This window comes from Microcaecilia unicolor, chromosome 3 (assembly GCF_901765095.1).
Source record: "Microcaecilia unicolor chromosome 3, aMicUni1.1, whole genome shotgun sequence".
NCBI classification, from domain to species: Eukaryota; Metazoa; Chordata; class Amphibia; order Gymnophiona; family Siphonopidae; genus Microcaecilia; species Microcaecilia unicolor.
In genome coordinates this window covers 164,704,946-164,722,853 of record NC_044033.1, presented here as the reverse complement: position 1 = coordinate 164,722,853, position 17,908 = coordinate 164,704,946, and the positions used below count along the sequence as shown (strand labels likewise).

The 17,908-nt window shown below is 42.2% G+C and overlaps 1 protein-coding gene across 1 annotated transcript in view; it reads left to right on the top strand.

Moving 5' to 3' along the window:
- LOC115465802 (rho GTPase-activating protein 18-like) overlaps positions 1-17,908 on the top strand; it is a 247,204-nt gene that overhangs the window by 100,276 nt on the left and 129,020 nt on the right. The window contains 2 exon segments of the mRNA XM_030196531.1: positions 1,067-1,293; positions 2,177-2,198. Coding sequence (XP_030052391.1) covers positions 1,067-1,293; positions 2,177-2,198 — 249 coding nt within the window.

Below are 17,908 nucleotides of genomic sequence, written 5' to 3'. Positions count from 1 at the left end.
AGCAGGATAGTATGTGTCATTCCAGAGACTTTCCAAGATTTGCACAGTAAAAGGTTTTGCACATGTTCATTTTGAAAATTATCCCAGGAAAAGGATCTGCATACATTAACAACTACAAACTTGTGTGGGTATTTTTTGTTAATAAAAACACAAGTATGCTACAGAAGATTCAAAACTATGTGCCTAGTGCTAACCCTTGCCCCAACAGGTGGATAAAGGCTGGCACTGTGCATGTATTCTTACCTGCCTATAGAGGCCCTCTCACTGAACTATGCTAAGCAGATAGCATTTCAAACCCTGTAAGTACTAATTCTCATGGCAACTTTATGCTAGGTTAGGGAGCAGGGACTGAGAGGAGTGAGGGCAATGTATTTTTAACATGTGGCAAATGCCAGCCTTGTGTAGGAGCTTCTGGGGCAGAAACTGGTGATATGTGGAACAATTTATTGTAGTTTTCTGAAAGGATTCCATAGTATAGCCAGGTTCATTAGGATGTTCCTTGTTTATTTCAGCCCGTTGACAGGACACTAATACCTTTTAGGAAGCTCACTACAACAATACTTTTCAGCCTCCACTATGAAATGGGTTAACTATGAACCTCAGCAGTGCCCCTTACTGGTTCGTACTTTATGCCAGCAAGATTTACACACCCACCTCCTCATCGGTACATGGTAAAAGGGTTTTATTATTTTTTTAGAAAAATATTTTTTGAAAAAGCTTTTTGTATTTTATATTTTGTGCACTCAGTAGCACTAATCAATTTGATTGAGATAACATCTTTAAGATGAAAGACAAGCTTTGTTTATTTAAAGTCATAAATGTTTTCATTCACTGAGTTATTTCATTGAACTTCTATTTTCTCTATTTGAAAAATGTTTGATGTATCTACTTGGGTTGTTGCTGACCAATTCTGCCATCTACTGCAGCAGACTAATCAAGTTACAGATGCAGGTTGGGAGAAGCTGCATTAATGTAAAGGGTTCTAGGTGAAATGCATATGAACTGCATAGACTCTAATAAATGTCCAGAGAACAAAATAGTGTATGTTCGCCTTTGTTTCCATCAGAGGGGGAATTGGAAGAAGAGTGGCTAAAGGAAGCAGGTCTGTCAAACCTCTTTGCCGAGTGTGCAGGTGATTCTCAGGAAAGTATGGTGTTCCTGTCTACTCTTACTCGTACTCAGTCAGCAGCTGTACAAAAAAGAATCGACACCATGAGGAGAAAGAGTAAGCACCATCATGCGCCTGATGTGAGAGATGTCTTCAAACAAAAAACTGATGATACAACAGAAAAGGTAAGCGTCTATCGTACTGTTCTCATAGCCAGTGTACTACTAAACAGCAAGCCAAATCGTCTCAACATCCATAAGAAAAGAGTCACTTTCTTAATTTCCAGCTGTTTTATTACAAATATGCAAACAAGGAATTTATTGTAGATCACATATTGTAGTTCAGTCGTACTTCACCATGGCTGTCCTCACCAAGTCCCTCACACAGACATGCCTGACTTTCCTAACAAAAGAAGGGGAAGCTCGGCGTTGTGTGTTCTTCCTTACTTGTTTGAATTTTAGGTGCATTTCACACAGTCTGGAGCACCTGTTGTGGTGATGTTGTCTGCCTATCCTTGCATCCATATGCAGGAAGTTCTAGTTTCAGAAGGCTTTGCAAAGTAAACCTTCGGCCACTAAAGGAGAAGAAGATAAAACCCAGTAAGAAATGGGTTACAGGACAGCGAAGGAGCACAGTGCTGTCTGTTGGAATTCTACTGCATAAGAGAAGACCCATGCAGCAGGAAAGAGGAAGGGAGAAGAAGAAGTTGAGAAGGGAGGGTTAGCAAGAGAGATGGAGAGGAAAAAGAAGAAAACAAATTGGAGGAGGGTGAGAGAAGGACAGGCTCATACACACTGAACCCCCACAAACACATCATGAAGCCATATACTTCTACTCAAATCCACTCAGCCTCATACACATTCTATGCACTCACTCATGTGCACACAGTATATTAAAATACTTGGATGAATGTAGCCCAGCTGCACATTTATAGAAGTCTCTTTACTCACAGCCCTTATGCCAGACCTATGCTCCATTTATACGTTTCACTTACACCCACTCGTGTGTACACAGACCCTCAACTACAAAACTGAAGACAACCTCCACTCTAAAACATACTGCACTCAGTAACCCGATGGTCAGAACTCCGGCGCTGTTCCGAATAGCACCAAAAATACCACTGGAACAGCGCAGAAAAACAACGCCCAAATGCTCAACACTAATGAGATGCAAATATAGGTGTGCTCGTAGTGTAGAAAATTAGGAACTACGGTGGGAGGATCAGTTACACACTCTTTTTCCCCCTCTCTTAGGCACATGCACAGATGGCAACTACACACTGTTTTACACATAGGAACCAGCTGTGTAGGTGCAGTGGATGCTGAACACCCCCCCCCCCCCCCCCCATATTGAGCAAGTGTCTTCATTTGTGTCCATGGAGGGTTAATGTTTTTTGGGGACCTCAACCATTCTTCAGTGTTGTCACCTTTAACTGCACACCCTCCTGCTCATATCCCCCACCACACTAACTCCCTACAGACTGACACTACTTTCAGTGTGTAAATCCCACCCTTGTATCCGAACCCCATCTACTTCCAAAATGGTATAATTTCTATATTTGACTCTTACAAAGAGAAACTTGCCTTTTTCTCATGCTTTAATATTGGTGGTGTAGCCACAGGTGGGCCACCATTTGGGGCTTGGAGCCCCCCCCCCCCCCCAAACTGCAGTACCCTGAATGGCTGGAAGGGGGTGCCCAAGCCCTGCCAGCCGAATAGCTTCGCGGCCTGAACCTCCCCTGATGTGAGGATGTCAACAGCAAGCTTTCCAGCTGCCATCACTGGAATTCTTTGCACATGCTCAGTTTGCATGTATGAACTGAGCATGAGTGAGGAGTGCTGGTGTTGGCAGGTAGAAAGCAGGCCACCGACTTCTTCGCAACAGGGGAGGTTCAGATCGCAGGGCTTGAGCAAGCAAAGGTGATATTTTTAATGGGGGGGGGGGAGACTGAAGAGAGGAATGGGTGGCCCCCAATCTACCGTGGCCCCCCCCTAAAAAATGGCCTGTTGGCTATGCCCCTGTTTTATAAACACTTTTCAAGCTGTTCTTTGGTCCTGTTTTAAAGAGCCATTGGTTGAAATTTCTTAAAACCCAGAAAAATGGGGGTACGTGTACAGCAGAGTAATTAAGAATTCCTTTGAACCTACTTGTATTATAGTTATGGTTTGAAAGAGCATTTTAATCACATGGTATGTCTTGCACAACCTTGTTTGTTCTAAACCTTCTGTGCTGCTAATTTCTAACTAATTTTGCTTTTCTATATTAAAATCCATTGCTCATTCCTTAGCCTTGACCAGTCCAGACAAGTGGGTTATGTCCCACAACCAGTAGACGGAGGCAGAAAATGTTGACGTTTCAATACTCTCATCATAGCATAAGGGATGGTGCTTGGAACCTGCCAGTATTTCTCTGCTTCCAGCAGATGGACTGGTACAGCAGAATGAAGTTTCTCTTTTGTGCTTATTCAATATTTTGTTCCATAGATCAACAAATTCTCCCGAATCTTTAACATTTGGGGTGCTTAGTTTACCTTTAGACCTCTTGGGATCTGTTCTTTTTTTACAATATTCAACCAATGCTGACCCATTTAGTTCTAAATGTGTTATTAATTTTAATTTATTCACGATCATAGATGTGTCTTTACTTCTATCGATGTCATTACCTTTATTCAACGTTTCAAACTGTTTTTTTTCCTACTCAGAAACATTATACGTTGCCAATACCTTTAACACTACTTTTGAGAGAGCAGGAGAAAAGGTGATTATTTTAGAAGCACTATTTTTCTTTTAGATGTGCATAAACCAGCATTTAGACATTTAATATTGCATAATTGTCTAAATCCCAATTACACAATTGACATTGGGTTTGAATATTAACTTCCCACAGCCTTATATTGCCAGCTTTATGTGTTTTAATGTGGCAATGGTAAAATACACTTGAGACTCGGTAAACTAGCAAGCCAGTGTGAAACCTGACATTCCATTCGGAGAAAGAAGGTGCTCGGTTGTTATTTAGCTTCATATTGTTCTGCACACAAGGACCATATGAGGGTTGTATGATACCTCAGAAGATGTTCTCTAAGATAAACGCATTCAGGAATCTAGAAAAGATAGAAGTTGGCACATATATTAACAGATTACAGTAGTTTCTTATCTCCAAGTCGAGCAATTCAGTTTACCTAGCAAAGAGGCCGTTTTACTAAAGTGTAGCACGTGTTAATGAATGTTACTGTGTGCTAAACGCTGAGCATCCTATGGCATAGCTATGAGCCAAATGGCACTTGGAGCAGGCTAATGTCCATTAGTGTGCACTAAGTTTTCGTAAATGGGCCCCAAAATGTACATAAAATACCAAAGGTCCCAATATTCTGCCGGAGGCAATGCTGGACCATGTCTGGGCAGCTCCACTGGATTTATGGGTTTCTGGAGCTAGCTAAAGGCTAAAACTGCTAGGGATGTTCAGCTTGGAGAAAAGACAGCTGAAGGAAGATATGATAGAAGTCTATAAAATAATGAGTGGAATAGGTGGACGTGAATTGCTTGTTTACTCTTTCCAAAAATACTAGGCAAGCAATGAATCTATGAAGTACTAGTTTTAAAATAAGGCGGAGAAAATATTTCTTCACACGTGTAATTAAACACTGGAATTCGTTGTCAGAGAATGTAGTAAAAGCAGTTAGCGGGGTTTAAAAAAAGGTTTGGATATTTTCCTAAAAGAAAAGTCCATAAGCCACTACTTATTTCTAGGATAAGCACCATAGAATGTATTCCACTGTTTTAGGATCTTGCCAGGTACTTGTGACCTGGTTGGCCACTATTGGAAACATATACTGGGCTTGATGGACCTTTGGTCCCAGTATGGCAACCGCTTATGTTTCTTATGTTCTTAGCTGGTTAAGACCAAAGAGAATTCACGTATGTGGAGAATTCAAAAAGTCCCACGGAGTAGCTCACAACGAGAAGAAAAGTGGGAACAGAGACCACGGGTTCCAGAGACTGGATCACACAATATTTTAAGTTTAAAACAAAGTTTTTCATTTTTAATTAAGTACTGGTTAATTCCAGTATTCAGCATTTAGGGCCTTTTTTTTACTAACTCTGGTAAAAGGGGGCCTGCTGTGGCATTGGCGCGTGGATTTGCTGTGTGCAGGGCTGGTCTTAGGCAGGGGCGAGAGGAGCGGTCGCACAGGGCCCCGTGGCGCTCCCTCCCACTACCCCTCTGCCACTATCTGATTCCTTGCCTCCCCTAGGGCTATTCCACACCTCAACCCCGCTGCCCTGGTGGTGTAGTGGAGTCTTTGGGGCAGGAAAGATCCCCAGTCTTTCCTGCCGGCGCTGACGCCTTGTTGTCACATCGCTCTTTAAAAATGGCTGCCGAGACTTCCAGTGCCGGCAGGAGGAAGGAAAGATTTGGGATCTTTCCTGCCCCAAAGACTCACTAGACCACCAGGGTGTCTTCAGGTTTATGCTGGGAGGGCACCCTGTGGCTCGGGGGAGCGGGGTTGAGGTGTGGAATAGCCCTAGGTAGGTGGGTGAGGAGGATACTTTAAAAAAAAATCAAGGTAATATCTGTGTCGTTTGGAGGGGCTGGTTAAAGGGACAGGGAGGGGAGGATACAGTAAAAAAAAATCAAAGATAATATCTGTGTCATTTGGAGGGGCTGGTTAAAAGGGACACCCTCGAAGTATTATATTTGTGAGAGATTTTTGTTTCTCTTGGTAAAGGGCCACTAAACAGAAACTCTGAATGTTGAGCATTTAATTCTCATAACATGATGTCCATCTATTTATTTACTTATTTATGGCATTTTATCCCACATTAAACATGAATTACTTAGATTGAAACCTGGGAGCATTTAAAACCTTTTTTTTCCCCTTTGCCTACATCAAAAGAAAAAAAGATGGCATGTGGGAACTTGCTCCTTTTGCTTTGTGGAATGCAGTGGTATATTAAAAAATACACGTGCTTTTTATGATTATTATTATTACTGTTTCACAGAGAAGGTATTGATTAACGAGGGAAGGGTTTCCTTCGTGCAGAACTGTCCAGAGTGTCTAAATGTGCCAGCACTGTCCAGTTCAGCACACTATTAGCAGCCAAGTTCATATAAAGTTAATTGTTTTTCAGTGGAAAACAAATCTGTTGGCTCAGGCTGCTTACTATGTGAATATTCAATCACTATTTCATTATTGCTACATATTAAGCGGATTTGTTTTAATTCATTTATCCAATCCTTACATGTACATGTTTTTGCTTTTTAAACCCAAAGGTTTCCTATGATAGCATTGTGCATTTTGAATTAGTTTTTATTTACGAGTTTTGCTTGATATGTCTTTATTTGAAATTTTAAAAAATGTTTAAAATGCATCTCGTTAACAAGGGGCAGGGCTAGGTGGGGCAGGGGGGCCCCACCGCACTGGTCTGCACAGGGCCCTGCAATTTCTAAGACCGGCCCTGGCTGTGTGCCCATGCCCCCTTTTACCACAGCGGGTAAAAGGTTGTTTTCTGCCCAAAAAAAGAAATGACCCTGTGCTAATCATAGGGATTGTCATGTGGCCATTTCCGGGGGAAGCCCTTTCTTCCACCTATGTAGGTGACATTAAGGACTCAGTAACCCAATTACCGCCAGGTAAATCCCGGAGCTACAAAAATAAAAAATATTTTTGTTGTGCTGGGGGTGGGAACTATCACCCGGGTCGGGTTGTAGCCTTGCGGTAGTCCTGATTTTGGTGCATAGCTCTACCGCCGCTTTGTAAAAGGGGCCCCTTAAGCAGCTTATGGCTTACCGGATAAAGATAGGACTGACTTTACACAGTTCTATTTATGTGATTAACCTGGCTGGTTAAATGTTGAATAATGGCACTTAACCGACCAAGTGCTGACTCGGCTCTCGGAGCGCCCCCATAAAAGTAGCACTTTAGAAATGATAAATAGCAGTAGTAGTAAAATAGCTGATTTTCAGTTCGGCGCTAACTGGTTAGTTTCAGTGGTACTAATCAGTTAAGTGCTACTGAAAATTATTGGTTAGCCCCGAACAGGTGATTTAACCAGCCAGGAACCTCCAATTTCTTTGAATATCAACCTCAACATTCTTAATGGAGCATCTTCAGTAGAACGTGAAAAATCCATTCAGAATGTGGCTTTGCTATTTTATACTACAGTGTCTTCATCTACTACAAAAGTGTTTTATCTACTTCGTAGTGACCTCAGCTGTGCTTATTGCCAGCAATGCTTTTTTGGCAATGGATCAAGCACACCATTCTTCATTGGCTCACTTTTACTTATTTTATATTATGAATAACTTAGTTTTATATTTATATATATTGTTTCAAATACTCATCTTAATGAGTTGTGTCAGGTCAGGGGATTGTTGTTAACGCCCTGGTGTGCTTGATTTATTGCCAAAAAAGCATTGCTGGCAATGAGCACAGCTGAGGTCACTACGAAGTAGATAAAACCAGGGCCGGTCCTAGGGTCTCTGGTGCCCTCCTGCAGACTTATCAGTTGCCCCCCCCCCCGTCTAGTATCTCCTTTCTCTCTTCTCCCTCCCTCTTCTCCCAACCTGGCCCCTTTTTCAGCCCAGTGCCTTAAAAGGTGAAGAACAAGGTTCCAATCTAATTCATGTTTAATGTGGGATAAATGCCATAAATAAGTAAATAAATATAAACTTTTAACGTTGAGCACCTGATTCTCAAAGTGGACATATTCCAAACACTATAATGAAAATAAAATGATTTTTTTCTACCTTTGTTGTCTGGTGACTTTGTATTTCCCGCCTGTCAACCATCAATTCTCTCCTCATCTCATCCCATCCCTCCTCCCTGCACTATTTCTCGCTCTTCCTCGACACATCTCGGTGCTGTCTCCCATAAATCCCCTGCTCGTCCTCCCGCTCTCAACCCTTCTCTCCCCCACATATCCCCTGCTCTTCCTCACCCCTCAGAATCCGCCCCTCTGCTCTCCGCACTGTCCCTCACACAACCTCTGCTCTCTCTTTCGCTCGATTCGCTTACTCGGGGTTTTTAGACACATACAGTTTGTGCCTGTCTTCCACATGAGTACCGCAGTCCCCGCTGGAGCCCATTTACCTCATGGTTAACATGACTCCGAGCCTCAGAGGCGGGAATCCGGCTCACAGACGCAGAGATTTGTCTTTTCAGTGACGGTGGGTCATCCTCCCGGCTCCTCTGTGTACTTCTGTTTGGCTCCTGTAGGCCACCGTAACTCAACCCAACTTCCTTTCACAGGCATAGAAACCCACTTGCCCCCTGCCCATCTCTAGCCTTTCCTCCCTTCGTGAGTTTGTTCCCTCAGAGTCCCGCCCTTGAAGAAAGAGGAAATGACGTCAGAAGGCGGGACTCTGAGGGAACAAACTCACGAAGGGAGGGAAGGCTAGAGACGGGAAGGGCTTTGAAATGATGCGGCCGCTGCGACAGAAGTAAATAAAAGATTAAAACCCCCAAGGGTGGTGCGGTATGGCGGCGCAGCGGCGCCCTTGAAGGCAGGCGCCCCCCTGCGGTGCTTACCTCGCTACCGGATTTGACCGGCCCTGGATAAAACACTTTTGTAGTAGATGAAGACACTGTAGTGTTTTAAGTTCTTGAGTCTGGGAACCAAGGGTGATATAGAGAGTAACTATAGAGGTTCCAAAATTATATATTGCGAAGAAGCCACTCAGATTGGTATTTGCTATTTTATATGCATTCCACAAGCATTTTCTCTGTAGCTAAGTAAAGAGATTATTTTATCTGTTATTATTTAGGTCTCAGATTTGAATGGATTGCTGACTCCTGAAATGAGTGAAATAAACGCAAAGCAGAAGGGAACGGCAGATGGTATGTTCTCTGATTTATTTCTTGTCTGAGACGTTGGGGGGGGGAATCATAATTAACGTGGCATAATTCTTGAAACCAGAATGGCAAAGAAATAGCCCAAGATTTGAATACACATGCAGTACTGGCTTTAATTTCAACCTTGAAATGAGCCCCAAGCATGACATGTTAGCGCATAGCTAGAGCCTGCCTGGCGGTTGCCGGCAGTTATGAAAAAGACTTGACTGTCTACTGGCCAAGTCTTGCATTCAGGCTATGAATATTATTTTCTTTGAGTGATAATAAAAACATGGGAGATGGTTTGAAAACAAAACACCACTACAGAATAATTTGAGCCTCCCCTGTAATTTTTGCTTTCACTTTTTTCACTGGTGTGATTCACTGAGGGAATGACAACCACACCCCATGAAGGAACGTGTTACCTTGAACTGTTGGGTGGGGCTTTATCCAGTTTTGCTGAGCTGTTTTACACTTGTCATTTTGAATTATGATTTTTGCTCAGTGGCAATGGTTTGACTGGGGATTGTGCAGTGGCAGCATTTAAAGCCCCTGGAGGGGAGGAAGTATCAGTCATCAACTGCCTAGATGCCAGACTTGAAGTTCATGTGGGCTGAACTCCAGAGGTAGTGCAGTTTAGGAGCCAATGCACGATCTCACTGCACTGGGTATGCTTGGTGGAGTGTTTAGAAATAAAAGAGCATCCCTGCCTCCTCCATCCCATGTTTGTAAATGACAATTGACTGCACTATTGTCCAATAAAGGCAGGTTCAGCTGGAAGCCCAAAGGATCAAGAGGAAATTTCAGAACTTAAAAGTAAAGTTGGTTATTTTAGAAGCCCTGTTTGGTTTTGATGTACATAAATAGGCATTTGAACATTTAATATTGCATAAATGTCTAAATCCCAATTTTACTAAGCTAGGATATACACGTCTGAAACAAAAAAAAACGTGCTTATGGCAAGTGGGCGGTCTGTGTTTTGGTTGGGGATTAGGGTGGGCCTTAAAAATAAACATGTATTCCCATTTCAGAAGGAGAATGCACTTCTGTGTCCTAAAGGATTGACATTGGGATTTACGCCTGCTACCCCAGATGTGTAGCTTCAGTAAGGCCCTTGTTTTGTGCAGTGCTACACTGATGGGTTTAAGAAAGGTCACTCCCTTAATCCCCCTAATGGTTGCTGCTCCCCTCCCGAATGTAAAGGATATCAAACTCTGGCAGCTTAGGTGCATTGAATGTTTTATGTTTCTTAAATGGCTAACATAAATCGTTAGTTTTCCGCCACATAGATGTGCATGTTGGCATTTCAGGACATAAACATTTATGTTCCTGTTTTGGCCGCTTGATATTTGAAATGTTTATGCTTCTAAATTAACAATCCCACCAGACAAAACCGGCACATAAAATGTCCATTTCTCCATGTATCTTAGAATAGGCTCTGCGTTGGCAGATCCTGTTTTAAAATGCTAACAGAACTTCACATATTCTCGCTTGGGTGTCCCAATTCTGACTTGCCTTCTAAAATGCCGCTTAAGGGTGTAGCCTTCAAGATGGAATTTTCTCTCTGGTTTGATCTTCCCGTCTGAATGGTATTTATGACGCATGTTCAGAAGTCTGCATGATATTTTGATGCCATCTTTTAAGCCCAAATGTCTCATTTTCCCTCTAGCAAAGTTTATTAATACATCGTAGAGATAACATACTGGCTTTAATCTGTTGGTAAACTTATCTTGCTGACCAAATGGAGCTACTTTTACCACAGATTTCTGAGTATTCCCCTTTATTGTCCATAGCAGTTGACTTATTTATTTTTACAGATTTTTCTTTTGCCTCTGTCATTCATCTTCTCCTTGATTTTTGCCATCCCCGTTTGGCTTCAGACAAATTGACTGAGCAGCACTGGTATGCTCAGCAGACCCAGGGCTCTACAGAGGCTTCCTTTAGGTATATCCTTAACTCTATCAGTAGCCCATTGGGTGCCACCACTGTAGCAGGTGCCATCTTGCCACCTTCAACAGGCTTGTGTACCCCCCTCCCTTTTTTTTGTAAACTCTTTATTAGCAAATAGCAAAAGTTACATCACCTTCTTCTACTTTTTAAAGGTGGTTTATTTTATTTTTTTATTTCCTTCAAAAATTTTTTGTTGCTTCCAGGTGGCACCAGTTGTTGAATGAATTGAGTCAGAACAGAACCCTATAGCTAGCTATTCTGTTTACTCAACCTGCCACATTATAATATTAACAAATTAGAGTTTTGGAGTGGGTGGGGACAATACTTGACAACGTAAAAACACATGAGCTGGTATTCAAAATGTATAAATCTGTGCTGCTAAACATATAAATCCCCCTCTTATGGATTTTCAACAGCACTAAACAGATACTGCACAAAAACTCCCTCTGTCATGGCCAGATAGTCCTGGGGCAGAGAGAGGATGGGGCAAGGGCAGTACAGCTAATTACTGTGTATAGATATAGATATATATAGATAGATATAGTGGCAATATTCAGCTTCTTTCCATATAGCTAAGCAAGAGAGTAGTCATAAATGAAACTGTATAGTTATGGTGGTTATTTTAGCAGCTCTAGTCTTGTTTTGGACAACTGAAAACTGGCATTTAGACATCCATATTATATGGACGTCCAAATCCCAATTTTAAAAGGGAGGGCCCAAAATATGGATATCCAACTTTGAGCATATTTAGACCTGGTACTTCTTGTGTCCAGCTTACAGAAGGGTGCTCCGATTGTGCAGTTCTCCACTGAATGGAGATAAAGGAAGTCACACTAGGTATTTTTCTGTCTCTGGAGTGCTTATAAAAAAAAAAAGCAGCAGTGGGATTTGAACTTGCGGCCTCTGGATCTCTGTTCTGGTTCTTAGCTGGCTACTTTAACCGTGTGGCCATTTAATAATATGGGTGTTCCTCTGCCACCACAAAGAGGTCCATGTCCTTCCTTTTCCCCACGTTTATAATTTGGACACTTCTGCTCGTAACCTTGGGGTTATCTTCGACTCCTCCCTCTCCTTCTCTGCACATATTCAACAGATTGCTAAAACCTCACAGGTCTTCCACTCAGCCACCTCTCTCCTCTTCAATCTGTTCAAAATTCTGCTGCACGATTAATATTTCGCCAAAGTCGCTATGCCCATATCAGCCCTCTTCTGAAGTCACTTCACTGGCTCCCTATCCGTTTCCGTATACAGTTCAAGCTCCTCTTATTAACCTATAAGTGCATTCACTCTGCTGCCCCTCTCTACCTCTCCACCCTCATCTCTCCCTACATTCCTTCCCAAGAACTCTGTTCACTAGGCAAATCTCTCCTCCATCGCTAACTCCAGACTCCATTCCTTTTATCTCGCCGCACCTTATGCCTGGAATAGACTTCCTGAGCCATTACGTCAAGCTCCATCCCTGGCCGCCTTCAAATCCAGGCTAAAGGCCTACCTGTTTGCTGCTTTTAATTCCTAACTTGTCACCTGCTCCATAACCTTATCTTGTCTTCCTCTCTTCAATAGTCCCTTTGCCCTATGTGTCCTATCTGTCTGTCCTACCCTTATCCCTTATTTGTCCTGTCTGTCTGTCCTGATTTAGATTGTAAGCTCTTTTTGAGCAGGGACTGTCTTTTCTTCATGTTCAATTGTGAAGCGCTGCATACGACTGGTAGCGCTAAAGAAATGATTTGTAGTAGTAGTAGTAGTAGTAAAATGGGTGTTCATGATGAATGTTTCCAGCACATGGACATCCATTTTACGTGTGCTTTTAGAACAGGCTCTATCCTGTTTGAAATATATTCGAGATGGACATCCACTTGTGACAAACTGACTGGGTCATCCACATTCTGATGAGTTGGATTTTCATATTTTAAATGCCCCTCCACAAGTATAGTGGCTCAGTATTGCCTCTATATGTAATGCATCCTTGTGGGCGTCCCTGGATCTGAGGCCCGACCTGGCTGGAGTCCTCCATGGGCAGACTCCGTTGGTCCCTTGGTCATTTGGCGCTTGGTGCCTCCACCCTGGGAAGAAAAAGGTTAGTGGGTAGGATTACCCTCTTTCCCCCTTCCCCCCCAGGAACCCCAAAAATGATCTCTGTGAACAAGACTGTCAAACAAAAGTGAAACAATTTTATTGAAGTATGTACAGGTGTTATTATACAGATACATGGCGATGAAAGATTTAGCAACATTTAAAGCTTTGTTTTGAGATAACTTCTGAAATACATAGAAGACCATAAACCATATATCATACAGTCTAATAGAAACAGTTTTTTTATTTTTTCATTGCTGTTTGTCTTGGAACTTGAATAAAAACTTCTTAAAATACTACTACTACTTATCATTTCTATAGCACCACTAGACGTATGCAGCGCTGTACACTTGAACATGAAGAGACAGTCCCTGCTCGACAGAGCTTACAATCTAATTAGGACAGACAAACAGGACAAACAAGAGATAAGGGAATATTAAAGTGAGGATGATAAAATAAGGGATCTGAACAAGTAAATAAAGGTTAGGAGTTAAAAGCAGCATCAGTAAGGTGGGCTTTTAGCTTAGATTTGAAGACGGCCAGAGATGGAGCTTGACGTACTGGCTCAGGAAGTCTATTCAGGCATATGGTGCAGCAAGTTAAAAGGAACGGAGTCTGGAGTTAGCAGTGGAGGAGAAGGGTGCAGATAAGAGAGATTTACCCATTGAGCGGAGTTCCCGGGGAGGAATGTAGGGAGAGATGAGAGTGGAGAGGTACTGAGGAGCTGCAGAGTGAATGCACTTAGAGGTCAATAAGAGGAGTTTGAACTGTATGCGGAAACGGATAGGAAGCCAGTGAAATGACTTGAGGAGAGGGCTAATATGAGCATAACAACACTGGCGGAATATTAGACGTGCAGCAGAATTTTGAACAGATTGAAGAGGAGAGACCTGTGAGAAGCAAGTTGCAATAGTCTAAGCGATAGGTGATAAGAGTGTGGATGAGGGTTCTGGTAGTGTGCTCAGAAAGGAAAGGGTGAATTTTGTTGATATTATAGAGAAAGAAACGACAGGTTTTAGCAATCTGCTGAATATGCGGAGAGAAGGAGAGGGGAGGAGTCAAAGATGACCCCAAGGTTACGAGCTGATGAGACAGTAAGGATAAGAGTGTTACGCTGTCTCGACCAATTCTGGTCCCACCGAAGTGGTCGAGACAGCCATCCTTGTAACCGATATTGGATGGCCTTTCAGTATGCTTTAGCTTTGACATAAGACCACCACAAGTGCCCCATAGTACCATGATCCCCACAGCCCTGCCAACATAAGGGAGATACAGCGCTGCGTAACCCTGGTAGCGCTTTAGAAATGTTAAGTAGTAGTAGTAGATATACCTAGAAACATATGATGTAGACGTACAGGGATGAAGTACCAGCAATACATCACTTTAACAGCATTTTCCTTAAAAGGAATTGTCAGAGATACCTTCAGTAAAGCCCTTTCCATGACCTTCCAGTCATTATCCTCAATATGTAACCCCAATTCCCGACTCCAGTTAGAGCGATGCAAGAGATCAGGCTGGGACTGCTTCTGTTGATATTTATACAAACAGGAAATCAAGCCTTTGGTGCTTTTGAGTCCTCACAGAGGTCTGCCAAAAAGGAATCTTCATGTAAAACCCAATTTTTTTTTAATTTATGCAGAGAACAAAAAATGGCACAGTTGAGCATAGGCAAACTGATCAGTGGAGGGAAGATGATATTCCTGCTGTAGACTGGAGAAAGAAATCCATTAATTCTCATCAAACAACAGGCCCCAGGTAACCAGACCGAGCATGGATCATCGAGAAAACACCCCTGGTGTAAGACCTGGCGGGAAAAGAGGGTTAAGAGCAATTGGAGTAAGACTAGGTAATCTGGAGTAGGAAAGAGAGAATCCCAATAATAGAAAGTATTTGAAATTGAAGGGCAGAGATCTACTGGAAGCTGACGGAACTGACGAGGAAGCCATAAGTATTGTCCCAAGCGGCGAGACCCTATGAAGAATTGTTTCAGTTGTACCCAGTGCTTATGAGGCTGAGTCTGGAACTACTCAAATGCTGCCCACTCTTGCACCGCCCTATAGTACCAAAAAAACATTAGGCACCCCCAGACCCCTTTGCCTGTGATCCCCAAAAAAAGGAAGGAATGAGGAAGTTGAGGTCTCTTATAATGCCAAACAAAACTAGACCAATTGGTCCTGCAGACCCGAAAGAAACCCCCTCGACAAGCGAATGCGTAAAACCTGAAAAAGGTACATCAAGGGAGACTCGCTGATCTTTTACTACGTCCATCATGGTAGTTATTTCCTCCTATTATTCAGTGGTGGTTACTACTTTTAAAACGAACAGGAGGAAATATTTTTTCACTCAACCAGGATATGGTATCATTGGTTTGTGTATCTGGGTTTGAAAAAGGTTTGGACAAGTTCCTGGAGGATAAGTCCTTAGACTGCTATTGAGATAGACATGGAGAAAGCCACTGCTTGTCCTTAGGATCAGTAGCTTGAATCTTGCTACTATTTGGGATTCTGTCAGGTACTTGTGACCTGAATTGGCCACTGCTGGAAGCAGGATACTGGGCTAGATGGACCTATTGGTCTGATCCAGTATGGCAATTCTTAAGACACACAATGTGTATAAATATGATTTTCATTGTTGGGAAATTAATGGCAAACCTGGGGTCCAGCCACAAAATTGTCATGAATCACGAGAATAAAGGGATCTGGGTTGGTATTACGATCCAGTTTGTTTCTATCAAGAACTATACAGTAAGGACCCCTATGGTACTGAACAGCGGGATGGGTTTTTTCAGGAGTCTGATGAGCAGCTAAACGTGCTGAATGGCCCCTATCGCAGTCAAGGAAATTCACAAGCTATTGGCAAACTTAAATTGGTTAAGACCCCAGGGACTGATTGCATGGGGCCTGAATTTTATAAAATCTTGAGAAATTGTGTAGGCCCTGCCATGGCATTTATGTGTAATTCCTATCAAAATGGGGGCTCACTGCTTCTGAAACAGAGTCATGCTCATGTGGTCATCTTGCCCAAACTGGGCAAAGACCTGGAGCTGGTAGGATCCTACAGAATCATTTCCTTAATTAATCAAGACAAGAAGATCTTGACTGCAATTTTGGCACAGTGTCTAAGCAAAGTAGTTCCATAATTGGTTCACTCTAACCAGGTCGGTTTTGTGCCTGGCTGTTTGGCATCATCAAACATTTTAAAGGCAATAGTGGCCTTAAAGTAGGGCTCAGCAAGGGCGGGGGATGATATCTTGGCCAGTTTGGACACCAAAAAGGCCTTTGATAAAGTCACTTGGAACTACCTTTTTTGGGTTTTGTAGAAATGTGGTATAGTGGACACTTGTAAACAATGGGTTGTTAACTTGTATACAGCCCCCACTGCACAATTACTGATTAACAGAAGTAAAATTGATTTCTTCCTCTTACAGAGAGGCACATGACAAGGATGTCCATTATCGCCCCTGTTTATTCTTTCTTTGGAGAACCTGGCGTTTAAGACTTGTGATTTCTTCCCCTTACAGAGATGCAAATGACGAGGGTGTCTGTTATTGCTCCTGTTGTTTATTCTTTCTTTGGAGAACCTAGCATTTAAGATTCGTAATTCCCCAGATCTACAGGGCATTTATGTGAGGGGCAGGAAATGCAGGATCAGCATGTTTGTTGATGATATGATTCTTTTTATTTGCAATACTCATGAAAATGTACCAAGACTTATCTCAGTATAGCAGTTTGGCTCTTTGTTTGGTCTTTGCATTGATTTTGGTAAGTCTGAGGCAATGCCAGTCACGAAATCTTGCCAGTCTCTTACGTTATCGTCTTTCCTTTTACGTTGGGCCACATAAGAACATAAGCGTTGCTATTCTGGGACAGAGCAAAGGTCTATCAAGCTCAGTATCCTGTTTCCAACAGTGACCTATCCAGATTTTATGCTGCTTATTTTATCCTAGAAATAAGCAGTGGATTTTCCCAAGTGCATCTTAATAAAGGCTTATGGACTTTTCTTTTAGGAAATTATCCAAATATTAAACCCTGCTAAGCTAACTGCTTTTACCACATTCTTAGCAATGAATTCCAGAGTTTAATTACATGTTGAATGAAGAAATATTTTCTTTGATTTGTTTTAAATTTACTAATTAGTAGCTTTATTGCGTGCCCTCTAATCCTAGTACTTTTGGAAAGACTAAACAAGTGATTCACTTCTACCCATTCCATTTCACTCCACTCAATATTTTATAGACCTCTGTCATATCTCCCCTCAGCCGTCTCTTCTCCAAGCTGAAGAGCCCTGTCTGCTTTAGCCTTTCCTCATGGGGAAATTGTCCCATCCCCTTTATCATTTTCATCACCCTCATCTGAATCTTTTTTTAAATCCCTTACTTTATTGAGATGCGGTGACCAGAATTGCACACAGTATTCTAGGTGTAGTCGCACCATGGAGTGATACAAAGGCATTATAACATTCTTATTTTACATTCTTTTCCTAACATTCTCTTTGCTTTCTTAGATGCCGCTGCGCACTGAGCATTGGCTTTTAGCATGTCATCAACGATGACACCTATATCCATTTCCTAGGCGGTGATTCCTAACGTGGAACCTTGCAAAATGTAGCTATAGTTTGGGTTTCTCTTTCCCATAAGCATCACTTTGCACTTGCTCACATTAATTGTCATCTGCCATTTGAATGCTAAGTTTCCCAGTCTCATAAGGTCCTCTTGCAATTTTTTATGATCCTCTTGCAGTGTAACAACTTTGAATAACTTTGTATCATCAGCAAGTTTAATTACCTCACTAGTTATTCCCATCTCTAGATTATTTATAAATATGTTAAAAAGCAGTGGTCCCAGCACAGATCCCTGGGGATCCCAGCTATCTATCCTTCTCCATTGAGAACACTGACCATTTAACCTTACTCTCTGTTTTCTATCTTTTAACCAGTTTTTAATCCACAAT